The sequence below is a fragment of the Triturus cristatus genome, chromosome 3_1 (genome assembly GCF_964204655.1).
Source record: "Triturus cristatus chromosome 3_1, aTriCri1.1, whole genome shotgun sequence".
In the NCBI taxonomy this organism is placed as follows: Eukaryota; Metazoa; Chordata; class Amphibia; order Caudata; family Salamandridae; genus Triturus; species Triturus cristatus.
In genome coordinates this window covers 364,714,187-364,737,918 of record NC_140583.1, presented here as the reverse complement: position 1 = coordinate 364,737,918, position 23,732 = coordinate 364,714,187, and the positions used below count along the sequence as shown (strand labels likewise).

General features: G+C 47.2%; 1 protein-coding gene across 4 annotated transcripts in view; it reads right to left on the bottom strand.

Annotated features, from left to right (window-relative positions):
• Positions 1 to 23,732, bottom strand: part of NEDD4 (NEDD4 E3 ubiquitin protein ligase) — a 1,922,401-nt gene that overhangs the window by 1,210,079 nt on the left and 688,590 nt on the right. For all 4 annotated transcript variants that reach the window (XM_085644133.1, XM_085644134.1, XM_085644131.1 and 1 more), the window contains one exon: positions 23,675 to 23,725. In XM_085644133.1, coding sequence (XP_085500259.1) covers positions 23,675 to 23,725 — 51 coding nt within the window. The remainder of the gene's footprint in view (positions 1 to 23,674; positions 23,726 to 23,732) is intronic.

Below are 23,732 nucleotides of genomic sequence, written 5' to 3'. Positions count from 1 at the left end.
CCTGTTTTCAAATTTGAAAAACTTCCGAATGCATGGGCTTAATTAACTCGGTAAACTAGGAGCAAACTCTATTTGGTTAGGTATGAAACTAAAAAAACTGAATTCATCAGGTCAAGTGTTTTCTCCATATCTAGCTATAACACCACCAGAGTTATGCTGTTATTCTCTCTGCAATCGATCACCTCGATGAGATAGTAAGTAACGTGCATTAGCCACAGTAGGCAATCTGGGCTAAAAGTAGAGGTGGGCGGAACTAGTGGAATTAGAATCTACAGAGTTCCACAGAGTTCCATAAAAACCCTGCGAGATTTCTGCTGAATTCCGGCATCGGGCAGGGGAAGGCATGTCATGCAGCTTGCAGTTTGATTAAGCACCAGCAGCGTGTTCTACAGTGAAAATTCAGCGCAAACGGCATCACGCAGCGCAGCAATTTGAGTTGATTATTCTGCCTCTCAAGTAGATTTTCTACTTGAGCTGTAGCCTTCTGACTGCAAACGGTTGCGACTGCCTGTATTAGAAAAATCTCACCAGATGCCCTCTTAGCATCCGGAAATCACGCTAGAGGATGGTAATCTCACTTGCGCTCACCAACTTAATACTCTGGGGCCATGCATGTGAAAAAAATCTGCCTTGCAGCTAATGGCAGACTTTGTCCGGAACTCCTTGTTATGGGCAAAATTCCTCCAATTCCATGGGCATAACGGAATATTTCACCCAGTCCTAGATAAAACCTATTTGCCCTAGTGCTGCATATGGGTGACAATTATAGCTTATTGGTGAAAGGGCAAGATGTTATAAGTTGGTTTAGCTGTAGGTAGGATGCATACTTTGAAGGCTCATTATCTGTCTCTGGAAAAACCACTACATTTTTACTTTTGAAAGAAAGAGGGGCATCAAATTCTGTAATGATAATATTATATAGGACAGTTTCAAAATTAAATATACGCTAATGGTTCTGATATAGCTCACTGGTGAGGCAGTCAGGGCATGCAGTGCACCCATTTGCCATGTTTCCCACTCTCTCCCTCGCCTCTTCTTCGGGTATTATCTTCATTTATCATGCCCCTTTGGAAGCTGAAAGCCCTCATGGTAAGACACTCATAAGAGAGGAACTCAAACAAATCTAGTTAAGAAGGAAAAAGACTCACGGTACAGATCAAAATATAAAAAATAGAAATATTTTAGCTATATCTCACCACTCAGCCTGTATCTGTCTAGATTCAAAATCTAACAACTCACAATATTACCTCTAGCTTCACATACTATAGGACGGCAAAGGCAGTGAGCAGCCCGTGAAGATTAGTTGAATGACCCAGCTCTCCATTATGATGATCTCACAATGGGAGGAAACTTTTGAGAACACGTGCCTCCCCCCAGGAAGATGATCGCTTAAACGGGGGGAGTGGGGCCAGGGAGGTTTTGAGGCAGCAGAGCCAACAAAGGATGGTAGAGGCTCAATCAGCTACTGTTGGTAACAACCCCTTAGATTCACCCCTAACCCTCTTTGAGTGTCGGGAAAACTGAGAAGACTATCACTGTCTGTCCTGCTACTGGAAGCCATAAACCTTTCAACACAGTGGATAGAACAGGTGCACTGTGGAGGCTAGGCCTAGTGCACACACTGTACTGTATTCAAAATTTTCCAGGGAGAAGTCGGTCTTCATTCTGACCCATCAAACAGCATGTCCATGAGTGTGGTTTTGACAAGTCCAAAAAAGCCAGTGGAATGCATCGAAGCGTGCTGACGAACTGTAACTATGCTTTTCACATGCAGGCATGGCAGGATCCAAGAGGGCCTCACTGAATGAAAGCAAGGGCACAATCACTGATAGGAAGGCCTGAAAGATCTCATTAAAATGTTAGACTTTACCACACATAGAGGAAGATCAATTACAAGGCTTCAGCTACTTTACATACCTCTGTCATAAATGAGCAAGTGAGACCAGAAGATTATTAGATGTCCCATTCTGGTGACTGGTCTAGGCCAGTTGCATTTCGTAGGTCCAGATACAAGTCAGCCTCTGAGTGGCCATAATCTTTATCAGGCATTACAAGGAGTCTACGGTCGAGCAAAAAAAATGCTCTCCATTCTGGCAAATCTGTGAGCCATATGGAGGTGCTGCGCCAACAGAGCATCATCAAAGTTTGACTACTATTTCACTCACCACATGTATAATTTCTTTGAAAGTCAGTGTTGGTGAGAATTGGATTACAGTTGGCTTCATGAGTGCAGTTGGTATCAAGGAAGGTTCTGACCAAACATGGGGATATGGCCTTGGCAGGCTGTCACTTCCTTTTCAGTCCTGTGACTGAAGTCTATGGAGGTTCAGCGTCAGATATGCCGGAGTGTCCAGCCTGCAGGAATGTGCTCCTCTTTGGGAGTGGACTAGTGGGTTCTGAACCCATTCTGAAATGATCCAGCATAGGAAGCTGCAGTGTTCTTTTCTATGTAGGGTTGGTTGATAGACCTAGAAATTCTAGCCCTATTTATCTCAGTATCAGAAAATGCTCTAGCAATCGTGAAAAGCTTGGCATTGTTGAACAGAACTTAGACTCCAAACAGTCATTGGTGAAGGACTGTTTCCTTGAGGAAGAGAAATTTGCATTTCTATAGCGGTTTCTGTGCTTCTGTAGAAATATTTTTTGGTAGATCGCTCCCCTACATGTGACTTACCTGTGAGTGAAGGCAATCGCTTTTATGTGTTCCTGTGGGCCTTGTCCATAAACAATTTGCTCTCCCACTCTTTGCCTTTGGACGCAGGAAGTACAAAAATCATAGGCTGCGGCATTGTGTTCCAATCCAAGATACCACATGAAGTTATCATGTGGAGCTGAAAAGAACATCATCCTGCTGCATCTGTGAAAAGGCTTAAAAACCACAGTCGAAATGCTGAGGTATTTCGTTAGTGAGACACCAAGAGACAGCTCCGGGCCTATATCAAAGATGTACAGAAGAAAAAGAAAACTGGCGCCAGCATGCCAGGGGATGTCTAATATACTCCTGTGATGTCTGAGTCAGTGTTAGAGTCACTTGGCGCCACCTGCCAGTGTTGGAGGGCCATTTGGGGGGGGAAACGTTTGCTGACCAGTATGAAGCTAATAAGGACAATTCACAGGGTGAAGAATCATTGTGAAGATGTACCCATAAGAAAATAGCCGGAGAATGAACTGAAACTGCAGCAGTCAGAATATTTGGCTATGAGCAACTTAATGATTTTAAGTTAAGGAAATAATCTGATCTTGCCTTGCTCTGATATCTATATTAATGTAAGTAAAACCACTAGCCTCTGCGTGATCTGGATGCCTGAAATCCACCGGGCCATAATTTTACATTAGTCCTTTTAATGCATTGTGCTGGAGGTTATCCCTACTGTTGCTCTCCCTGAAACGACCTGTTGTTATCTTTCTATCAATTGATGTTAAAACAACATTAAAATAACCTTTTATTGGGATAAGTCAGACTTTTCAGCCGCAATAATTGAATATCAATCAGTGCTTGTTGATTGTAATTAATCGGTTTATATTAATTCAATAACAGAAATAAAGAACATTAAAAAAGATATGCTTCTAGAATTAGCCATGGGATAGCTTCACACCTTGCAGAAAGCTTCATGAATACAAAGGCTCTGAATAATTATAACAACTTCTTTAGGAGTTGCAGATGCCAACAAATTAAATTGTGTCCTGGGAAATGTGTTCATCTTAAATATGTTTGTGCCTTTGCTTCTCTAACAAAAAGAACAATTGATGGACAGAATGCAGAACAGTGTCATACATTCACCCCAGTACAGAGATCTGGGCCTAAATCCATCGTTTTTTTGCTCACCATGCCATTCCAGCTTGTTTGGACCCAGCCATATACAAATCAGTCTTGACCCTGCACCCAATGGGAACAGTCCAGCCCGAACTGCCAGGTCCTCCCTATACTGGAAACAAGCATCCTAGGACCGGTTTCATCCTTTCAGCCCACATAAGCCAGGATAGCTAGACTCCAGTGGCATGGAGAGCACGGCATTTACGTCTGGGCACACCCGTCCCACTCGGGGTGACAAATGCAAAAAGAACAATTGATGGACAGAATGCAGAACAATGTCATACATTCACCCCAGTACAGAGATCTGGGCCTAAATCCATCGTTTTTTTGCTCACCATGCCATTCTTGTTTGGACGCAGCCATATGCAAATCAGTCTTGACCCTGAGCCCATTGGGAACAGTCCAGCCGAACTGCCAGGCCATGTCCTCCCTGGACTGGAAACAAGCATCCTGAAATGAAATGAAATTAAATTAGACTTATACCGCGCTACTTAGCCCAATGGGCGTCAAGGCGCCTAACCGAGACCGGGTTCGGGGTTTCAGCCCTCATCAGCCAGGGTAGCTTGCTCATTTTTGCCACTGGATTCAAGCTAGCCTGGCTGATGAGGGCTGATAGCCCGAAAACGGTCCCAGGATGCTTGTTTCCGATCCAGGGAAGACATGACTTGGCAGTTCGGGCTGGACTGTTCCCATGAGGCACAGGATCAAGACTGATTTGGATATAGCTGTGTCTGAACTGGGGTGGTAAAGTGAGCTAAAGAACGATGATGAATTCAATCTAGATCTGTGACTGGGGGCGAGTGTCTGAAAAGTTTCAGCGCTCCGTCCATCATCTCCTTGTGTTTGCTTTGTTGGCCCTAAGTTGGCAGGGTATGCCCAGACGTGGGTCCCTTGCTCACTTTGCCACTGGATTCAAGCTAGCCTGGCTGATGAGGGCTGTTAGCCCGAAAACGGTCCAAGGATGCTTGTTTCCGATCCAGGGAAGACATGACTTGGCAGTTCGGGCTGGACTGTTCCCATGAGGCACAGGATCAAGACTAATTTGCATATAGCTGTGTCTGAACTGGGGTGGTAAAGTGAGCTAAAGAACGATGATGAATTCAATCTAGATCTGTGACTGGGGGCGAGTGTCTGAAAAGTTTCAGCGCTCCGTCCATCATCTCCTTGTGTTTGCTTTGTTGGCCCCAAGTTGGCAGGGTATGCCCAGACGTGGGTCCCTTGCTCACTTTACCACTGGATTCAAGCTAGCCTGGCTGATGAGGGCTGTTAGCCCGAAACCGGTCCCAGGATGCTGGTTTCTGGTCCAGGGAAGACATGGCTTGGCAGTTCAGGCTGGACTGTTCCCATGAGGCACAGGGTCAAGACTAATTTGCATATAGCTGTGTCTGAACTGGGGTGGTGAAGTGAGCTAAAGAACGATGATGGATTCAACCCAGATCTGAGACTGGGGGTGAGTGCCTGAAAAGTTTCAGCGCTCTGTCCATCATCTCCTTGTGTTTGCTTTGTTCACCCTAAGTTGGCAGGGTATGCCCAGACGTGGGTCCCTTGCTCACTTTGCCACTGGATTCAAGCTAGCCTGGCTGATGAGGGCTGTTAGCCCGAAACCGTTCCCAGGATGCTTGTTTTCGGTCCAGGGAAGACATGGCTTGGCAGTTACAAAAGCACCCTCCGCATGATCACCATCCCGGACGGCACAACGACCCTTATGGAACACCTCCACTTCTAGACCAACCCTAAAATGACTCCGCGGAACCCTTATCCACAAGCCGCCTGGCCCCGCGCTCCCTTTACCATTGCCATCACAGACCACATCGCACCCCACGCCATAGCCTCCACAGACTACATCCGATTCAGAGACCTAAACTTCCACCTCTACAACCACAACAACTCAAACACCGCCTCCCTCCTCGAGAAGCCCGCCAACATAGGGCTGAAACAACTAGTCACTGCCCCCACACACACACACATCGGGACACATGACCCCGTCTTCGCCGAAGGAAACAATGTCTCCTACAGCCACACCATGGAACTCCTCTTGACAGATCACCACTGCAAAAAACCCACCGTACACAAGCAAGCCCATCGCCCCCCTGCAGAAGCTGGAAAAAAAGTCACCTGAGACCAGTTCACCTATGCCCTCATTAGCATCCCACCACCGACTACGCCAGACGCAAACACCACCGCTGGATCACGGACTGCGCCGACACACTCGCCCCCTTCAAGTAGGCCCAATACATCAAGAAAGCAAACTGGCTCACACCTTCACTCCAAGAATCCAGACACTCCTGCAGATGACTCAAAAATACATGGAGGAACAACAAAACCCTGGATACATGCGCCGCCTACAAAGCAGCTACCACCACACACCACCATCTCATCAAATCCATAAGGAAGAAATCCCTCTGTAGGAAAGTAGGATCTGCTGTTATGGTTATCCCCACTTGTTGCCTGGTGCTAAGTTGTTTTTGACTTGTCTGACTTGGATCCTGCTAATCAGGAACCCAGTCTACTTGCTTTCTCCCTTAAATTGTTGTGTTCAGTACTTAGATACATCCCCGATTAGATACTGGGGTACCCTTATCAGTCCCTAGTATATGGTACTAAGGTACCCAGGGCATAGGTACCCCAGAGGTCCCACATGGGCTGAAGCATGCATTATGCCACCCATGGGAGACCATTCAAAATGGAACTACAGGCCTGCCATTGCAGCCGGTGTAAGATGGTGCTAGCACCACTTACTAAAGATATAGGTTTCCTATATCTAGGGTCACTGCACTTAAAACCTAGTCACCCCTATAGCAGGGCTTTGCAATCTCTGAAGGCAGGGTGCTTGGTTCTAAGTGTGAGGGTGTCCCTGCATAAGCAGGACACCCCTACAGCTTACGGAGTCCATTCTCCCAGGTGGTAAGTGAAGCAGCCATATACTATATAGAGGGGCCCCCGCATAATTACGCGATGACCATCATGAAATTGGCTGCAACAAATCCTATAATGTTTGGTATCAAACAGGTTGGAATCATACCCCCACACCATAAACGGTGTGGGAGGTATGATTCCAAGCACTGGTAGAGCCCTACGCTACGCTCTCAGTGGTCCCGGTACCAGCCTTCTACACACAGCACAAAATGGTTGCTGCCGACCAGGGACACAATTCTGCCCTCTTGCTGATGAGCCAAGCTTGAGCAGATGAAGGCAGAACAATAGGCATCCTGTCACTGGGAGGTGTGACCACCTCCCAGACAGGACTTAGTGCATTGGGGCTGGGTGGGTGCGCTTGCCAGCACTACTCAAGTCTGCATGAGGGGCACATTTGGTGTCTCCCTGCATAGTCTAGTTCAAACCAGCTCTGGGAGACGTTGGCACCCGCTCTGGCGCGAAACTGGACAAAGGACATGGGAGTAACTTCCCCTCTGTCCAGACTCTCCCCTAGGAGGGTCATCTGAATAGTCCCAACCTTTTGCTAAGGTTACTTAAGGGCTTACCTGTGGGTGGGTCCCTAGATTAGTCGTGGGACAAGATTCAATTCAGACACCACTTCTTCTAAAGGCTGGGCACTCTGAACTTCGCTGGACTTTGTTTGGGCTCGACTACGTTCCCCTTTCAGTATGCTGCATCGTCTGTGCAACATACAGGAACCTTCCAAGGCCTGTGGGCATCAAAGACACCTGAAGGCATCTCTCTTGCAGTAAAGGAGTCACTTGCCTGTACCCGCAGGCACCGCAACTATGCTGACCGGTCTGCTGATACTGAGCTCCTACGGACTGCGAAAGGTTCTGCAACACAGGTAGTGGTTCTCCACAGCTCTCGAGGCCTGCCCTGCTCTCTCACCATGTTTGAGGCCAGAATTCCTTGTGGGAGCCGCAGGAACCAAACCCATGTTCACTGCATCGACTTGCAGTTGCAAAGGCTTGTTGATTTCCTTCCACTAAGATCTTCGGGCTCCAAGTAACCCCAACCTCAAGCATCTCCAGTGACCAAAGTCTTCGTCCACATCGCATCAGTTGCACCGTGGCCTGCATCTTTTGGTGAGCTGCTTGAGGTCCTCTTGCGACTCCAGTGCCTCCGGCCTGTGGGTCCTGTTGAGGCTCATCTTTGCTTCTTTTGGGATCTCCAGATTGCTCGGGTCTGCCCTAACTCCCCTGTTTGTGGTGAGTCCCTTGGACCTTGCTGGTCCCGACATTGCACCTTCTTCGATTTCTGCGTTGGTTGCATTTTTGGTGCTCCTGCCGGACACCCCTCAGCCCTCAAAATCTGACGTGGGACAGCTTGTGCACTGCTCCTGGTCTTCCTCAGCATCGCCTGGTCCTCGCAGCTGCAGAGTCAAGGTCCTCATCAACTCTCCTGCAACTCCTGACATTGGTGGGCATTCGTCTTCCAGATCTTCTGGTCACTCCTGAGTGACATAGACTCTGTCCCCTCTGCTTGCAGGTACCTCTCAACTAGAATCCACCTTCGGATTCCATCGGACACTTTCTCCTTCCGCAGCAGCGGCACTTTCCTGAAGTCCTCCATTGGGTTCGACGGCAGTTTCCGATACCACTTCACACCTATGCACCCGGCTTCCCTGGTGTAGGTAACGTGGGTACTAGGGTATCCATGGGTGGGGTGGCTCTCCAAGCTTCTGTCTTCCACAGGGTTTCTTCAGGTTCCGCTGGGAAGGGTCCTTAACCTTTAAAATTCCAACCGCGACTTATACGTTGATTTGTACAGAGCACAAGGTCGTGTTCCCACACTACACACACTCTCCATGGGGTTCCTAGTAACTCACCTTGGATGGTTTCTTGGGTCCCCAGCACTTCTACGTTCTTTCGACATTGTCTTGACCAGAGTCGTGGTTCTTATACCACTTTCTTAGTATATGGTTTGGTCCCCCCCACCCCGGGGTACGCTGTGTATTTTTTACTATTTACAGTATTTCTATGCAAAGTATTGTGTGCATTGTGTTTATCTCCGGGTAGGAGATATCTAAACGTGTTAGAGAGTATTATATAACAAATACATATTTTTATAACTACCTTGTGTGGTTCTTTTTCATTTAATCTATACTATAAGATTGCATTCTGGTAAAACAAGCTGCTTTACACTCCTTCTGGACGAAGCCTGAAAGCTGCTCTCCACAGCTACCACTTGGAGAGCTTTCTATGGTTGTCTAAGACCTCTTAAATTACCATAAGGGTTGTCTGAACTGGTGCAGGGTGCCCACTTACATAAGTGGACATCATATACCAGGTCAGCCTCTCGCACCAAACCCTCCGAGACAGAATCCTCCTCAACCCTCACAACACCAAAGAACTCTTATCCATCATCAAGGAATTTGCCAAACCCTGCAGCGAAACAGACGTCCCACCCTCCCCAGACCTCTGCAACAGACTCAGCACCTTCTTCCACCACAAGATTACGATGATCTATGACAACTTCGACAATCAAGACCTCCTCGCTGTTCCAGCTCCCCCTCCATGCGACACCACCCAACAGACCCTGCTCAAATGGACCGGCTCATGACAGAATACACATTGAAGACCATGAAAAGCATCCACTCCGGAGCACCTTCAGACCCCTGCCCACACCACATCTTCCACAGAGCCGCTTCTGCCATCGCACCTAAATTACATCAGACGATCAACTGCTCCTTCGCGACAGCTACCTTCTCCTACGACTGGAAACATGCCGAAGTCAACACCTTCCTGAAGAAACTCTTCGCAGATTTGATGGACTTCAAGAATTTCAGGCCCATCTCCCTGCTTGCATTCGCAGCCAAGGTAATCGAAATCGCAGTCAACACCCAGCTAGCAAAGGTAATCGAAGCTAACAACATCCTGGACATCTCCCAATCCGGGTTTCGCAGCAACCACAGCACCGAGACTGCCCTACTCGCTGCCACCGACCACATCCGCTTCCTCGACCACATCCGATCCCTCCTCGACCAGGGCGAAACAGCAGCCCTCATCCTCCTGGACCTCTCGGCTGCCTTCAACACGGTCTCCCACAGCACCCAAGCCACCAGACTCCACAACGTCAGCATCTGCGGCAAGGCCTTTGACTGGATACGCTCCTTCCTCAATGGCAGAACTCAGTGGGTCAGACTTCCTCCCTACCTCTCGGAACCGACAGAGACCAAATGTGGAGTGCCCATGGGCTCATCCCTCAGCTCCAACCATCAGGGGCAGTTCTCTTATATGGGCGTAGAGGCTACGCTCCCCTTATTATTTCCCCCAGAAGTGCTTTTTATTTTCCCTAGTATTCAGGCGGACAGTATTTTAAAAACAAAGCTAAACTGAGCAGCGCTTTAGAAGCACTCATCTCGGTTTACATTCTCTGACCTGTTCTCGACCTTGTTTTACACCGGATTCGACCGACTGCCATCAGTTACTAATTGCTGGGCTGATGAGCTCACAGCCCTGAAGCTGGTGAGGTCATCAGCTAGGCAAAATCATTGCTTCCTGGGCTTCACTCCACTTGACATGAGTGAAAAGTTAGCCCCTGGGCGCCTCAGGCTGAGGCCCTCTAGTACCAGGAGCTGCACGTCCATCAGGAGCTGGAACCAAGCCACCCCACCCTTTCACAACTCATCACAGCTGGGGTCTGCAACCTCAATGACCCCGCCTAAACCTGTAAAGAGATGTGAAAGGGTAGGATTAGAGGCTGCAGGCGGCAAGCTGGGCATTGGAGTCAGCGCCACTTGAGTTTTGTATTTCATGACGAACTTTGCAGGTTCAGGTGACCTGCTTGAGAGGAGACTGAGTTTGCTAAAGCATCTTTTCCTCCGGTATTTACGCTAATATTTGCAGGCCTGGGTGAGTCTCTTGTCTACATTTAATGGATCAATAGTATTGCTGGTAAGTAAATTGTTTAAGGGCTATACATTTATATTTTGTATGTCATAATTTATGGTTTTTCATGACAAATAACTGTACTTTAGCCTAATTTCTGCTTTGTACTCTGGGTCAAACTAAACAAAATATTCTGTAACCACATTAGTGGTCTCTCAACTTAAAGCAGCTGCACATAAATTATACCACACACACCAAAAATGGAAAAATTAATGTAAGTTAAACAAATTGGGAAATGTGTTTTAAAGTTGTGACTGCTCTGGCACTTAAAGCATTGCTACTGTTTGAGTGTGTAACCAGAGACAACAGAAAGCACTGAGAACATGCATTTATTTATTATATTATAATTTGCACAGTTTGATATAGACTGCCAGGAAACGAGCAACAAATTCCCTGGATAAGGTAAAATGAGAGCTTTCAAAATTTATTTTAGAAACTCACAATCACACTGTACCTAGTGCTGGGGCAAACCTTTTTTCCATTAGAAAGGAAAAACTCCAGAACTCAGCTTCCAACACCCTGCCTATCAAGAATGATAAATCCAGAGGCACAGCAAGGTTGGCATTAAATGTACAGGAGTGGGTTCATTACAAAAAGTTTGGGAACTGTTCTTTGCGAGACATAAAAAGCTTGGGATTACCATTCCCAATAGACCCCTCCCACTTTAGCTTACAGTATTTCACTACATCTCTCTGTCGAATCAAAGAGAGGAACACTAACACATGATGTGCAAAAAGATGTTTCTTATGATTTTTCCTACATTTTGTTCCTCTGGATGAACTAACAGACCTAAAAACATGTCATAAAAAGCATTGGCATAGCCAATAGGTCTCGCCTTTGGGACCTTATAAGTGTTTAGTTATCCAGCACAGTACCCTTGGTGTAACAACATCAAGTGTTGCATGGCTAAACACTTATAGGTCCCAAAGGCGAAGCCTATTGGCTATGCCAATGCTTGTTTCGTGTAGGATCCAAGCCATGTTAATGGTAATTCTAGCTAAAGGGGATGGCGCTGACGTTCTTTTAGAATGGGGAGACGAGGTGTGATGCCTTTGCTCCTATGATGACCCCACGCTGCTGTGTCAAGTGACCTTGGGGGTTTAGGAAGGTCATGTGACCAGCGTTACTCTACCACTGTCCAGATGTGAGAGCACCGGTGCTTGTACTGATGATCGGGAGGGGATGGAAGGGCAGCTTCAGCCTCAAGCAAGAAAGGAAGCATACCATATCAGTGCAATCTTTGGGACCTGTGCAGCGCTCTGAAACCTTGCTGGGTGAAGTTGACGCTACAAAGCGATAGAGTAAGTTAACTCATAGATCGAAGTGTGAAGGAACGCTTTAGCTTCAGTAGAGTTGGAAGCAGAGCAGTCGAGCTCTACCCAGAGACATCCGTCTGTGAAGAGACAGTTCACTTCCTTCACGGAGGAGTTGTAAGCAGTTGTTTGTCGATGATTCGCAGCACATGAAAAGGGGCAGCGCTTGTTTCAAAACAAAACACCGCTTTTTAGGGATCTGCACACTTGGTACGGATGCCATCAATATGTTTCACCGGTCCGCAAAAGAGCTATTGAGAGATAAATATATATTCCGTATCTGTACGAGGCACAGCTAGGCACAAGGGCAACGAAGCGGTGCATATTTTAGAGGTTTAAAAGTGATATTTTGGCACTATAAATAAAACATGTTATAGTTAAGTTAAAGGAGTTAAAACAATTATTGTAAAGTAGAACTGAGCAAATGCTACAAAAAATATTGTTGTCTGCTGGTGTTGCGGTTCCTCTGCAACTGAATTTAAAGGGCTGGTGTAGAACTTTTTGGCGTTTTTCTTGCAAAGCGAAGACCCCCTGCAGTTTTTGTCAGAGTCTACGTACGACTCGTGGCGCAGGTTCTTTTGATGTCAAACACAGTTTGTTTTGCAGACGTTTTCGCTTTAAAGGGGGAGGGCCAGGAATCCTTTTTGTGGTGCCTGACATGTTGTTTGGGTTGGGGGGGTGGGGTGGGGGCATGATAGATGCACCAGCTGACAGTCACTGTTTGAAGCAGGAGAGCGTGACCTCACTTTGAGGGAGTACCAAGCCATGCCCATGGGTTATGTGTTGGGTATTGTTACCCTGCCAAGAGGTGCTATTTTTATCGACCTCAGCAGTATGAAAGACGGAGTGGACCCTCCGGGGTTCACATCTGTGACCATGCCTTCTAAAACCAATGCCTGCTGGTGATGCGTTAGTCCACTGAGCCAGCAAACCTTGAGCCAAGGGTGGGCAAGGGAAGAAATCCTAAACCTGCGAGGGAGGATTGAAAGCGAACTAAATAGCAAGATTAGAAGAAAAAGACTTTGTGATGACCGGAACTGTTATCATTTAAAGGAGGAGGCGCGACGCCAGGGCCCCTGCTTGGATGCCTGGACCTGTGGAGGGAAAAGGGAGGGGGTAGTGAGAGCAGAGAGATAGAGTGGGTGGAGGATCATTGTAAGGCTTAATGAGCCATTACAAAAGCCAGATGGCCTGTGCACGTTCACGCGCACATGCACGCAAGCTTGAGGCCAGCAAAAGTCTCTCTGGTAGCACTTTAAAAACCCGCTTACTAAAGGTTTCGCTTAAGCTAGCGCATGCGCTAGCTCAGACGAGACCTAAAAAGGACTCTTAGCCCTAAATATTTTGGCTTATTTTCTTCTGTTTATTAAAACTAATGTTTTAATCTGCACCAATGGTACTAGGCCTAGGAGAAATTTCAATTATGCTGCATGATGTCTAGAATTTCACTTGTGCAAAATTTCTGACATTACACCATGCCACTTAATTATATTGCATTTATGGCAAAATTATTGCAATGGAACAATTCAAATGAGCAGAACGGAAGCTGCCTTTGATAGTGGATCTCCTGATTTTAGAGTTTCCTTTTTTGGAACGAAATGGGTCATCGCAACCAAAATTAATGCAAATGCATTTTGTGCAAATGCTGGATTTGCATTACAGCTAATTATTCATAATTTCACCTAATCTTACTAGAATTGGGCCTAATTACACAAAAGCAACCCCTAATCGTTACCAGGTCAGTCATGTTATGTCAAAAGGAATATGCTACTTACCAGTATGCATCTGTTCTGGGCATGTAGAGCTGCAGAGTTGTACACTTTGCATAGATCGCCATCTGGTGTTGGGCCCGGATGTTTGCAGTTTGTTTTTGTTCTTTGGACAGTCTTTGGAAGTCACGAGTTCGGTGACTCCTCCTTCGGTCCGTACTGCGCATGGGCTTCGGCTTCGGCTCCATCCTCAGATTGTTTTTCGCCAGCAGGGAAATGATGGAGCGTAGTAATAACAGTGAGAAACCCATGTGTGTTGTATCTAAATAAGATAGACTGGAACGGATACAGGTAGCCGGGGAGGCGGGTGGGCGTGTACAACTCTGCAGATCTACATGCCAAGAACAGATGCATACTGGTAAGTAGCATATTCCGTTCGAGGCATATGAGCTGCAGATTGTACACTTTGCATAGATTATATAGCAGTACCCAACCTTAGCGGCGACCACCGGTATCCGTTGCAGCAGTTTGAAATAGTGTCTTTAGTACAGCCTGGCCCACACTAGCTTGTTGCTTGAAGTGCACGTCTACACAGTAATGTTTTGTGAAGGTGTGCGGTGTTGACCATGTGGCTGCTTTGCAGATGTCATCTAAGGGTATGTTCCCTAGAAAAGCCATAGAAGCCCCTAACTTTCTTGTAGAGTGGGCTTTAGGTGGAACAGATAATGTTCTTTTTGCCTTTTGATAGCAAATTTGTATGCACTTTACAATCCACCTAGCTATCCCTGATTTAGAGATGGGGTTGCCTTTATGCGGTGGAGAGAAGGAGACAAACAATTGTTTAGTCTTCCTGAAAGGTTGCGTTCTTTGTATGTAGTACAGTAAAGCCCTCTTAACATCAAGTGTATGTAGAGCCCTTTCCGCAACAGATTGAGATTGCGAGAAAAAAACAGGTAATTCCACCGATTGATTGAGATGGAAGGGGGAAATGACCTTGGGCAGAAATTTTGGATTCGTACGAAGTATCACTTTGCTGTGATGTATTTGTAAGAAGGGTTCCTGTATAGTGAACGCTTGTATTTCACTAACCCTTCTAAGGGAAGTGATAGCTACTAGAAAAGCTGTTTTCCAGGTGAGGAACTGTAGCTCACATTTATGCAGTGATTCGAAGGGCGGACCCATTAGCCTTGTAAGAGCTACATTTAGATTCCATACAGGAGAAGGCAGTGCCCTGGGTGGAATTATGCGTTTAAGGCCTTCCATAAAGGCTTTAATAGCGGGCACCCTGAACAGTGATAAATGCTGTCTGTTTTGCAGGTAAGCAGCAATCGCTGCTAGCTGTAGGCGTATGGAAGAATATGCCAGGTTACACCTTTGAAGATGGAGTAGATAGCATATAATGTGTAGTATGGATGCATCTAAAGGGTTGATTGTATTGTTACGGCAGTAAACAACAAATCTCTTCCACTTTGCGGCATAGCATGCTCGAGTGGTAGGACGTCTGGCTTCCTTGATAATATTCATGCAGTCAGGGGGAAGGTTAAGGTATCCAAATTCTAAGATTTCAGGAGCCAGATCGCAAGGTTGAGCTGCGCTGGGTCCGGGTGTCTGATTTCTCCATGGTTCTGAGTTAGGAGGCATGGGGAGAGGTGCAGTTTTTGGTGTGGTACCACTGAGAGCTGTAGTAGTGTGGTGTACCACGGCTGCCTGGCCCATGTTGGGGCTACCAGAATGAGCGTGAGGGAGTGCTGTTGCAGTTTCCTGACCACTAATGGAATTAGTGGGAGAGGTGGAAAGGCGTATGCAAATCTGCCTGACCAGTTCATCCATATCGCATTGCCTTTGGACAATGGGTGTGGGTATCTGGCGGCGAAGCTTGGGCATTTTTTGTTTTCGTGGGTGGCGAAGAGGTCTATCTGAGGATGCCCCCACTTGTGGAAGAATGGGCGAAGAACTTGTGGATGCAGTTCCCATTCGTGTATTTGTTGCGTTTGTCTGCTGAGCAGATCTGCCATGGTGTTTTGTATGCCTGGAACGTGCTGTGCAAGGAGAAAGATGTTTTGTGGAATTGCCCATCTCCATATGCTCTGGGCTAAGCGGGAGAGCTGGGGAGAGTGTGTCCCCCCCTGTTTTTGAATATAATACATTGCAGTCATATTGTCTGTGCGAATGAGGACTGCTTTGGCTGAAATCTGTTTTTGAAAGGATTTTAGGGCTAGAAAGATCGCCAAGAGCTCCAGATGGTTGATGTGGAGCGACTTTTGCTGTGGCGTCCATAGACCTTGCATTGTGAGGTGTAGGAGGTGCGCTCCCCAGCCAGAGAGCGATGCGTCCGCTGTTAGAATCACCTGAGGAACCGGGTCCAGGAACGGCCGCCCTTTGGAAAGGTTTGTGGTGTTCCACCACTGCAGAGAGTGATGGGTGCGGCCGTCCACCAACACCAGATCCGTCAGCTGTCCCTGGGCCTGGTTCCACTGTCGTGCTAGGCACTCTTGGAGTGGACGCATGTGGAGTCTTGCATGGGGCACTATGAAAATGCAAGATGCCATCATCCCTATTAGCTTCATGAACACTCTCGCTGGGAGAGAGTGCTGAGCAATGAACGTTTGGCGCAAGGCTTGTATGCTTGCGATCCTGGCTGAGTTGGGATAGGCTATACCCTTGGAGGTGTCTATAGTGGCCCCGAGATATTGCTTTGTGTGAGATGGTATGAGGTGGGACTTTTGGTAGTTCACCGTGAAGCCTAGCTGGTGGAGCAGTTGGATGGTGCTGTTTGTATGTTGCACACATTGGTCGTAGGACGCGGCTTTTATCAGCCAGTCGTCTAAGTAAGGGAAGACGTGAATATGTTGACGTCTGAGGTGTGCTGCTACTACAGCTATAGAACTAAGGGCAAACCCAATAATCACTGGGACCTGGGTAACAAACAGTGGAATAGAAATGGTCCCAGAGCATACATAGAGATTGAGAAAAATCAACAAAACAAATATTACAACAATTTCAAGGCAGGACCATAGTGTTATTTAATCACACTAGGAACAGGCACATAAATGCATAGGGTAAATCACACTATTTACAATATTTACAAAAGTGCGGGGTGCCACGGGGAAGGGGAGGGAGTGACGAGTTGGGTAGGGTAGTAAAATAAGTGACATAAACAAGTTCATAACAATGGTACAAATCAATTGCTGGGCACCTAAGTGTCGTGCCAAATATTCAAGAGTCGTTCATTGACAAAATTAAATATTATTGCCAAAAAGCCATATACAGGTGAAAGTCCACAGTGCTCAACGCACTATTGAAGGTACTGGCATGATGGGATGTCGACGTTTCGACCCCTCTTCAAAGGTAGGTAGATTATTTCTTTACAGGTGGGGTCTTCCTCAGGACAAAGAGGATGGTGAGCCGGGGAAAGGTAGGCACCTATACAAAAATATGGGTGGGAATTAAAAAAGGAATAGTGCCAAGCGGAAATTCAACTGTAGGACTGGATAAGGATATGACTGCCATAGTTACCAGGGAAAGCGAGAGCATCAAATCAGTGACAGCTTGGCATCTGGGCACAAAAGGCTCCGAAATCGGGTGGGAGTGAAAGTCACCTAAAGATTAATTAAAAAGCGACAGTAGGGTCAACCATGGAGTTTGACTAAAGGTGAGGGAGGTGGGTATTTGACTCCAAATGAATCTAAACTCACGTGTATTGTTTAGCAAAGAAGGGAGGATTAGATTACTCCATCGACAACACACCGCTATGTAATCGGTATGTGAGGTGAGACGAATCACCGGGAAAAACAGCCTCTAAAAACAAATGGAGAGAGCGCTCTTTTAATGAGAGAAACGATTGGTAGTCCTAAACTAGAGAAATACAGAATAAACAGGACCAGGCAACCCACAATTATCATCCGTCTACTAAAGTATCAGAAAGCGGGACTGGCAAGTCCAGTGAATAGTAAAACTGAGAAACTGTATAATTGATGAGTCAAACCAGCAAAATTAGCTTATATCCAAAGGGTAGAAAAATCCCAGTAATCAGAAGGGCGATACAATGTGTTGTACACGAGGACCCAATAACCGGACTGAAATATAACTAGAGGCAAATCCGGTTGAAAAACCGTAACATTAATGGATAAGGCAAAAATTAACTGTAGGTAAAAAGGGGGACTAGACAAATGGACAAGTACAAAAATCCTAGGTCGAATTACCGTAACAATAAAGGATAAGGCAAAAATTAACTGATTTTTGCCTTATCCTTTATTGTTACGGTAATTCGACCTAGGATTTTTGTACTTGTCCATTTGTCTAGTCCCCCTTTTTACCTACAGTTAATTTTTGCCTTATCCATTAATGTTACGGTTTTTCAACCGGATTTGCCTCTAGTTATATTTCAGTCCGGTTATTGGGTCCTCGTGTACAACACATTGTATCGCCCTTCTGATTACTGGGATTTTTCTACCCTTTGGATATAAGCTAATTTTGCTGGTTTGACTCATCAATTATACAGTTTCTCAGTTTTACTATTCACTGGACTTGCCAGTCCCGCTTTCTGATACTTTAGTAGACGGATGATAATTGTGGGTTGCCTGGTCCTGTTTATTCTGTATTTCTCTAGTTTAGGACTACCAATCGTTTCTCTCATTAAAAGAGCGCTCTCTCCATTTGTTTTTAGAGGCTGTTTTTCCCGGTGATTCGTCTCACCTCACATACCGATTACATAGCGGTGTGTTGTCGATGGAGTAATCTAATCCTCCCTTCTTTGCTAAACAATACACGTGAGTTTAGATTCATTTGGAGTCAAATACCCACCTCCCTCACCTTTAGTCAAACTCCATGGTTGACCCTACTGTCGCTTTTTAATTAATCTTTAGGTGACTTTCACTCCCACCCGATTTCGGAGCCTTTTGTGCCCAGATGCCAAGCTGTCACTGATTTGATGCTCTCGCTTTCCCTGGTAACTATGGCAGTCATATCCTTATCCAGTCCTACAGTTGAATTTCCGCTTGGCACTATTCCTTTTTTAATTCCCACCCATATTTTTGTATAGGTGCCTACCTTTCCCCGGCTCACCATCCTCTTTGTCCTGAGGAAGACCCCACCTGTAAGGAAATAATCTACCTACCTTTGAAGAGGGGTCGAAACGTCGACATCCCATCATGCCAGTACCTTCAATAGTGCGTTGAGCACTGTGGACTTTCACCTGTATATGGCTTTTTGGCAATAATATTTAATTTTGTCAATGAACGACTCTTGAATATTTGGCACGACACTTAGGTGCCCAGCAATTGATTTGTACCATTGTTATGAACTTGTTTATGTCACTTATTTTACTACCCTACCCAACTCGTCACTCCCTCCCCTTCCCCGTGGCACCCCGCACTTTTGTAAATATTGTAAATAGTGTGATTTACCCTATGCATTTATGTGCCTGTTCCTAGTGTGATTAAATAACACTATGGTCCTGCCTTGAAATTGTTGTAATATTTGTTTTGTTGATTTTTCTCAATCTCTATGTATGCTCTGGGACCATTTCTATTCCGCTACTACAGCTAGGCATTTGGTAAACACCCGTGGTGCGGTGGTGACCCCGAAGGGGAGAACCGTGAATTGGTAATGCTGACCGTCCACCACAAACCTGAGGTACTTCCTGTGAGAAGGGTGTATTGGAATATGAAAGTATGCGTCTTTCAAATCCAAGGTAGTGAGAAAGTCTCCCTGACAGAGGAGTGGGAGGACTTGTTGTAGGGTGACCATGTGGAAATGGTCTGAATGTATGTATGCATTTAGAGGCCGGAGGTCCAAAATGGGCCGCAGGATCCCGTCTTTTTTTGGTATTAGAAAATACAGAGAGTAGACCCCTAAATTTTGCTGATTGACGGGGACCTGCTCTATAGCGTGTTTTTGGAGGAGGGAGATCACCTCCTGTTTGAGCAGTGTGGAATGTTCCTGTGACATTGGACGGTGCCTTGGTGGGATATTGGGTGGGGTAGATGTTAGCTCGAGGCAGTACCCTGACCGAATAATTTGGGTCACCCATTTGTCCGATGTTATGGACTCCCAGGCGTGGATAAAGTGTCGTAGTCTGCCCCCGACCGGAGTGGGATGGTCTGGGGGGAGCGAGGGGAAGTCATTGTGCGGGCGGTGTGGCAGAACGGGTGGTGTTGGTTTTGCCCCTGCCCTTATTGTTGTTGCCCCTGTATCCACCCCTTTGGTAGCCCTTTGAGAAGGTATTTTGAGGAGGGGACTTGTAGGAGGTAGAGGCGCTATTGGTGGAGTAGCCTCTGCCTGTGCTACGAAAGGACGAACGCCGAAAGGAGCGTTTAGGGGTCTGGGATTGTAATGCCCCCATAGACTTTGCTGTGTCCGTGTCCTTTTTCATTTTTTCTAATGCTTCGTCCACCTTTGGCCCAAAGAGGTGTTGTTGGTCAAAGGGGTGATTTAGTGTGGATGCCTGGACTTCTGGCTTGAACCCTGAGATCCTGAGCCAGGCATGACGGCGAAGCAGGACACTAGTATTTATGGCTCTAGAAGCAGTGTCCGCTGCATCGAGGGCACATTTAATGGAGGTGTTAGTAATGAGCTTTCCCTCCTGTATTAGGTCATGAGATTTACGTTTGTGTGTCTCCGGGAGGTGCTGCATAAGAGCCTCAAGCTCATCGTAGTGTGCTCTGTCATAACGAGCAAGCAGCGCTTGTGTATTCGCAATGCGCCAGATGTTTGCGGCTTGCGAGGCAGTGCGTTTACCAGACGCATCTAAGAGTTTTCATTCCTTATCTGGCGGTGGAGGCTCACCTGAGGACTGGGAGTTAGACCGCTTTCTAGCTGTGGACACAACTAGGGAATCTAAAGGAGCAGGGACCTTAATGTATGTAGGATCTGTGGGTGCTGCTTTGTACTTTTTTTCTATTCTGGGGTTTAAGACCCTGGCCCTGACAGGGTCTTTGAACACCTCTGCAGCATGTTTGGTAACACCCTTAAGCATGGGCAAGATGGCTGTGGACTTATCCTGAATATCAAATGTATCCAGTAAGAAGTCGTCTTCCACTGGTTCGCTATGCAGTTCCACCCCATGATAGTGTGCTGCTCTCTGCACTAAGTGGTGAAACCCTAGTGAGTCCTCCGGGGGAGATGGCCTGGATGGGTAGAGGTCATCTTGAGGCACATCTGGTATGTCAGGGTTTTGGTAATCCTCCCATGGGTCTGGGGTCCCTGGGGGTGTGGGGTCCTTTGGGGCTTCCGCTGGATCATAATCTGGATCCCCGTAATCCGGTTCTGGGGACGGGGTTGGGGAGTGATGAGGCAAGGGTGGCGGAGACCTGGGAGGGAGAGGAGGTGGAAGAGGTGGTGGAGGAGGAGGAGGAGGTGGAGGAGGTGGTGGGGAGGGCACTCTGAGAGGAGATGTGGCAGAGTCCTTCCGTTTGGGCGGTGGAGGAGGAGCTGGTGTGTCAAGACGTCTTTTCTTGATAGACAAAATCAATAGCCCAGTCTTTGGATCCTTTGATAAGGTTTTTTGAGAAGGATCAGGTGTAAAAAGGTCCGTTGGCGCCGAATCGTCCGCTGGCGCCGATGTTTTCGGAGCCGAGGACTTGGGTGGTTTTTCTGCGCCATGCTTTTTTGGAACCTCCGTTTTTTACGGCGTCGAGATAGACTTCGACGCAGGAGCGTCGGTGCCGAGGGATTTATGCTTGTGTTTCGTCGGCACCGAGAGTCCAGGCTTCGGCACCGGTGGCTTCGGAGTCGAGCTGGGCGTCACTTTCTTCGGTGCCGAACGGTGTTTATCGGCACCAGGAGTAGGCTGGCTCGAGCCCGAGCTGCCGTGAGACTTGTGATGCTTCGACACCGGGCCCGAAGGTGGGGTGATAAAAGCTGCATGTTTGGTTTTCCCTAGGCCCGAAGGCGAAGGTGTAACCTGAGTCTCTTTGGATATGGGCGCGGGGGTGGGAGGGGGTAGAGTACTCACGACCCTCTGCGCCGGTGTGATGTCCTCCAGGTCGGAGTCGTCGGCCTCGGAAGCGCTGACGATGTCTTCCTCCTGCTCGGTGTGTTGTTGCCCCGAAGCTCCGGTGTCGTCTCCGAAGATGTCCGGTGGAGCCGCGGTCGATGAGTGCGCCATGGTGCGTCGAGCTCTTCGATCCCGGATGGTCTTTTTTGATCGAAAAGACTTGCAGGCGGGGCAGTCTCTGGCCTCGTGTTCTGGAGAGAGGCAAAGGTTACACACCTGATGGAGGTCGGTGTGGGGAAATTTAGACCCACATTTTGGGCACTTTTTGAACGGAGTCCTTTCCATCGGCCGGGACCGGAGTCGAGGAGGGCCCGAAGGCCGGTGCCGATGTGTGGAATCGAGAAAAGTGCCTCTACGAGAGATGAAGAAGATGAAGAAACTCGATGAACGAGGATTTTCCGTCGAGGCTGGAACCGTAAAAGTTCGAAGCCGGAGCACGAAGTATCACATCCGAGCCCGATGGCGGAAAAAAACAATCTGAGGATGGAGCCGAAGCCCATGCACAGTACGGACCGAAGGAGGAGTCACCGAACTCGTGACTTCCAAAGACTGTCCAAAGAACAAAAACAAACTGCAAACATCCGGGCCCAACACCAGATGGCGATCTATGCAAAGTGTACAATCTGCAGCTCATATGCCTCGAACATATAGTATGTTATCATACAAGGGCTAGCCTCTCTATTCAAAAATGCTGTAGCCTGTTAATCTTTCCGTACTCACTCGTTAATGGAAAAGTGGTGATTTCATTTTATGCCTTACCACTTTCAAACTTCACCTGCCGCCCCTGCTCACCATCTTCAAAGTCTACATGGCCCCCCTTGCAACCATTGTTAGGAACCACGGGCTCAATATTGTCTCCTATGCCGACGACACCCAGCTGATCCTCTCCCTCACCAACGAATCCAACATCACCAAATACAACTTCCAAGAAGGGATGAAAGTCGTCGCCACATGGATGAAGAACAGCTGCCTGAAACTCAACTCAGGGAAAACAGCAGTTCTCATCCTTGGCTACACCCCCTCCGCATGAGACGACTCCTGCTGGCCCCCCGCAGACAGAAATCCCCCATCAACGCACGAAACCTCAGCATCATACCAGACTCATCGCTGGCAATGAACCGCCAATGAGATCCTTTGCAAATCCAGACTGTCCAGAACGCCGCAGCCAGACTGATCCTCGACATCCCCTGTCGCAGTCACATCACCCAACACCTCCACTGGCTCCCAGTCGAAAGAAGAAAAACATTCAAACTCCTCACTCACGCATACAACGCCCTTCACAACACCAGACCCACATACCTGAACAACCGCCTGTCCTTCCACGCACCCAAAAGACACCTCTGATCAGCCGAGCGCTCTCTAGCAACCATTCCACGTATCTACAAGACCAGAACAGGACGAAAGTCCTTCTCCTACCTCGCAGCCAAAGTCTGGCACGACCTCCAACTCTGGCAAGCACCCACAGTTCAGGAAGGACCTCAAGATCTGGCACTTCAGATAACCCCAGCACTCAAAAGAGTCATCCCCCCTTCTCCTCAGCGCCTTGAGACTATCACAGGCGAGTAGTTGCGCTTTACCAACCCTGATTGATTGATTAAAAGTGTGCAAGTCTCACATCACAAAACACCTTTAGGAGAAAAGTATCAAATAATGGTGCAAAAATATTTCTAAATCATTACTTACAACATAACCTTCAGATGTTTACAACTGCTAACAACAAACAAGTGAGTGTGCTATACGAAAAACAGAAGGTGCACTAGGGAAAGTGCTCAAACACGGGTGACGCTCACACTAAATCCAGTATCTGATTAACATTTTCAATTTATCAATGCTTTTTATGACTACCATGGTGGAATACTTTCCCAAATCCCAGATATTTATCAAAACAACTAATAAAACTATGACCCAAGAGCAGAATGCTATTGTATGACGTGACCCTAAAAGAAAAATATGCATAACAATGGTGAGCCATTAACTATCGGAGACATAATATAGTCGTTGTTAGTCCCTACCGGTAAATGATGCAGTGGGACATCCACTTGACCAAGGAAGTCATCTCTTGTCTGAGGG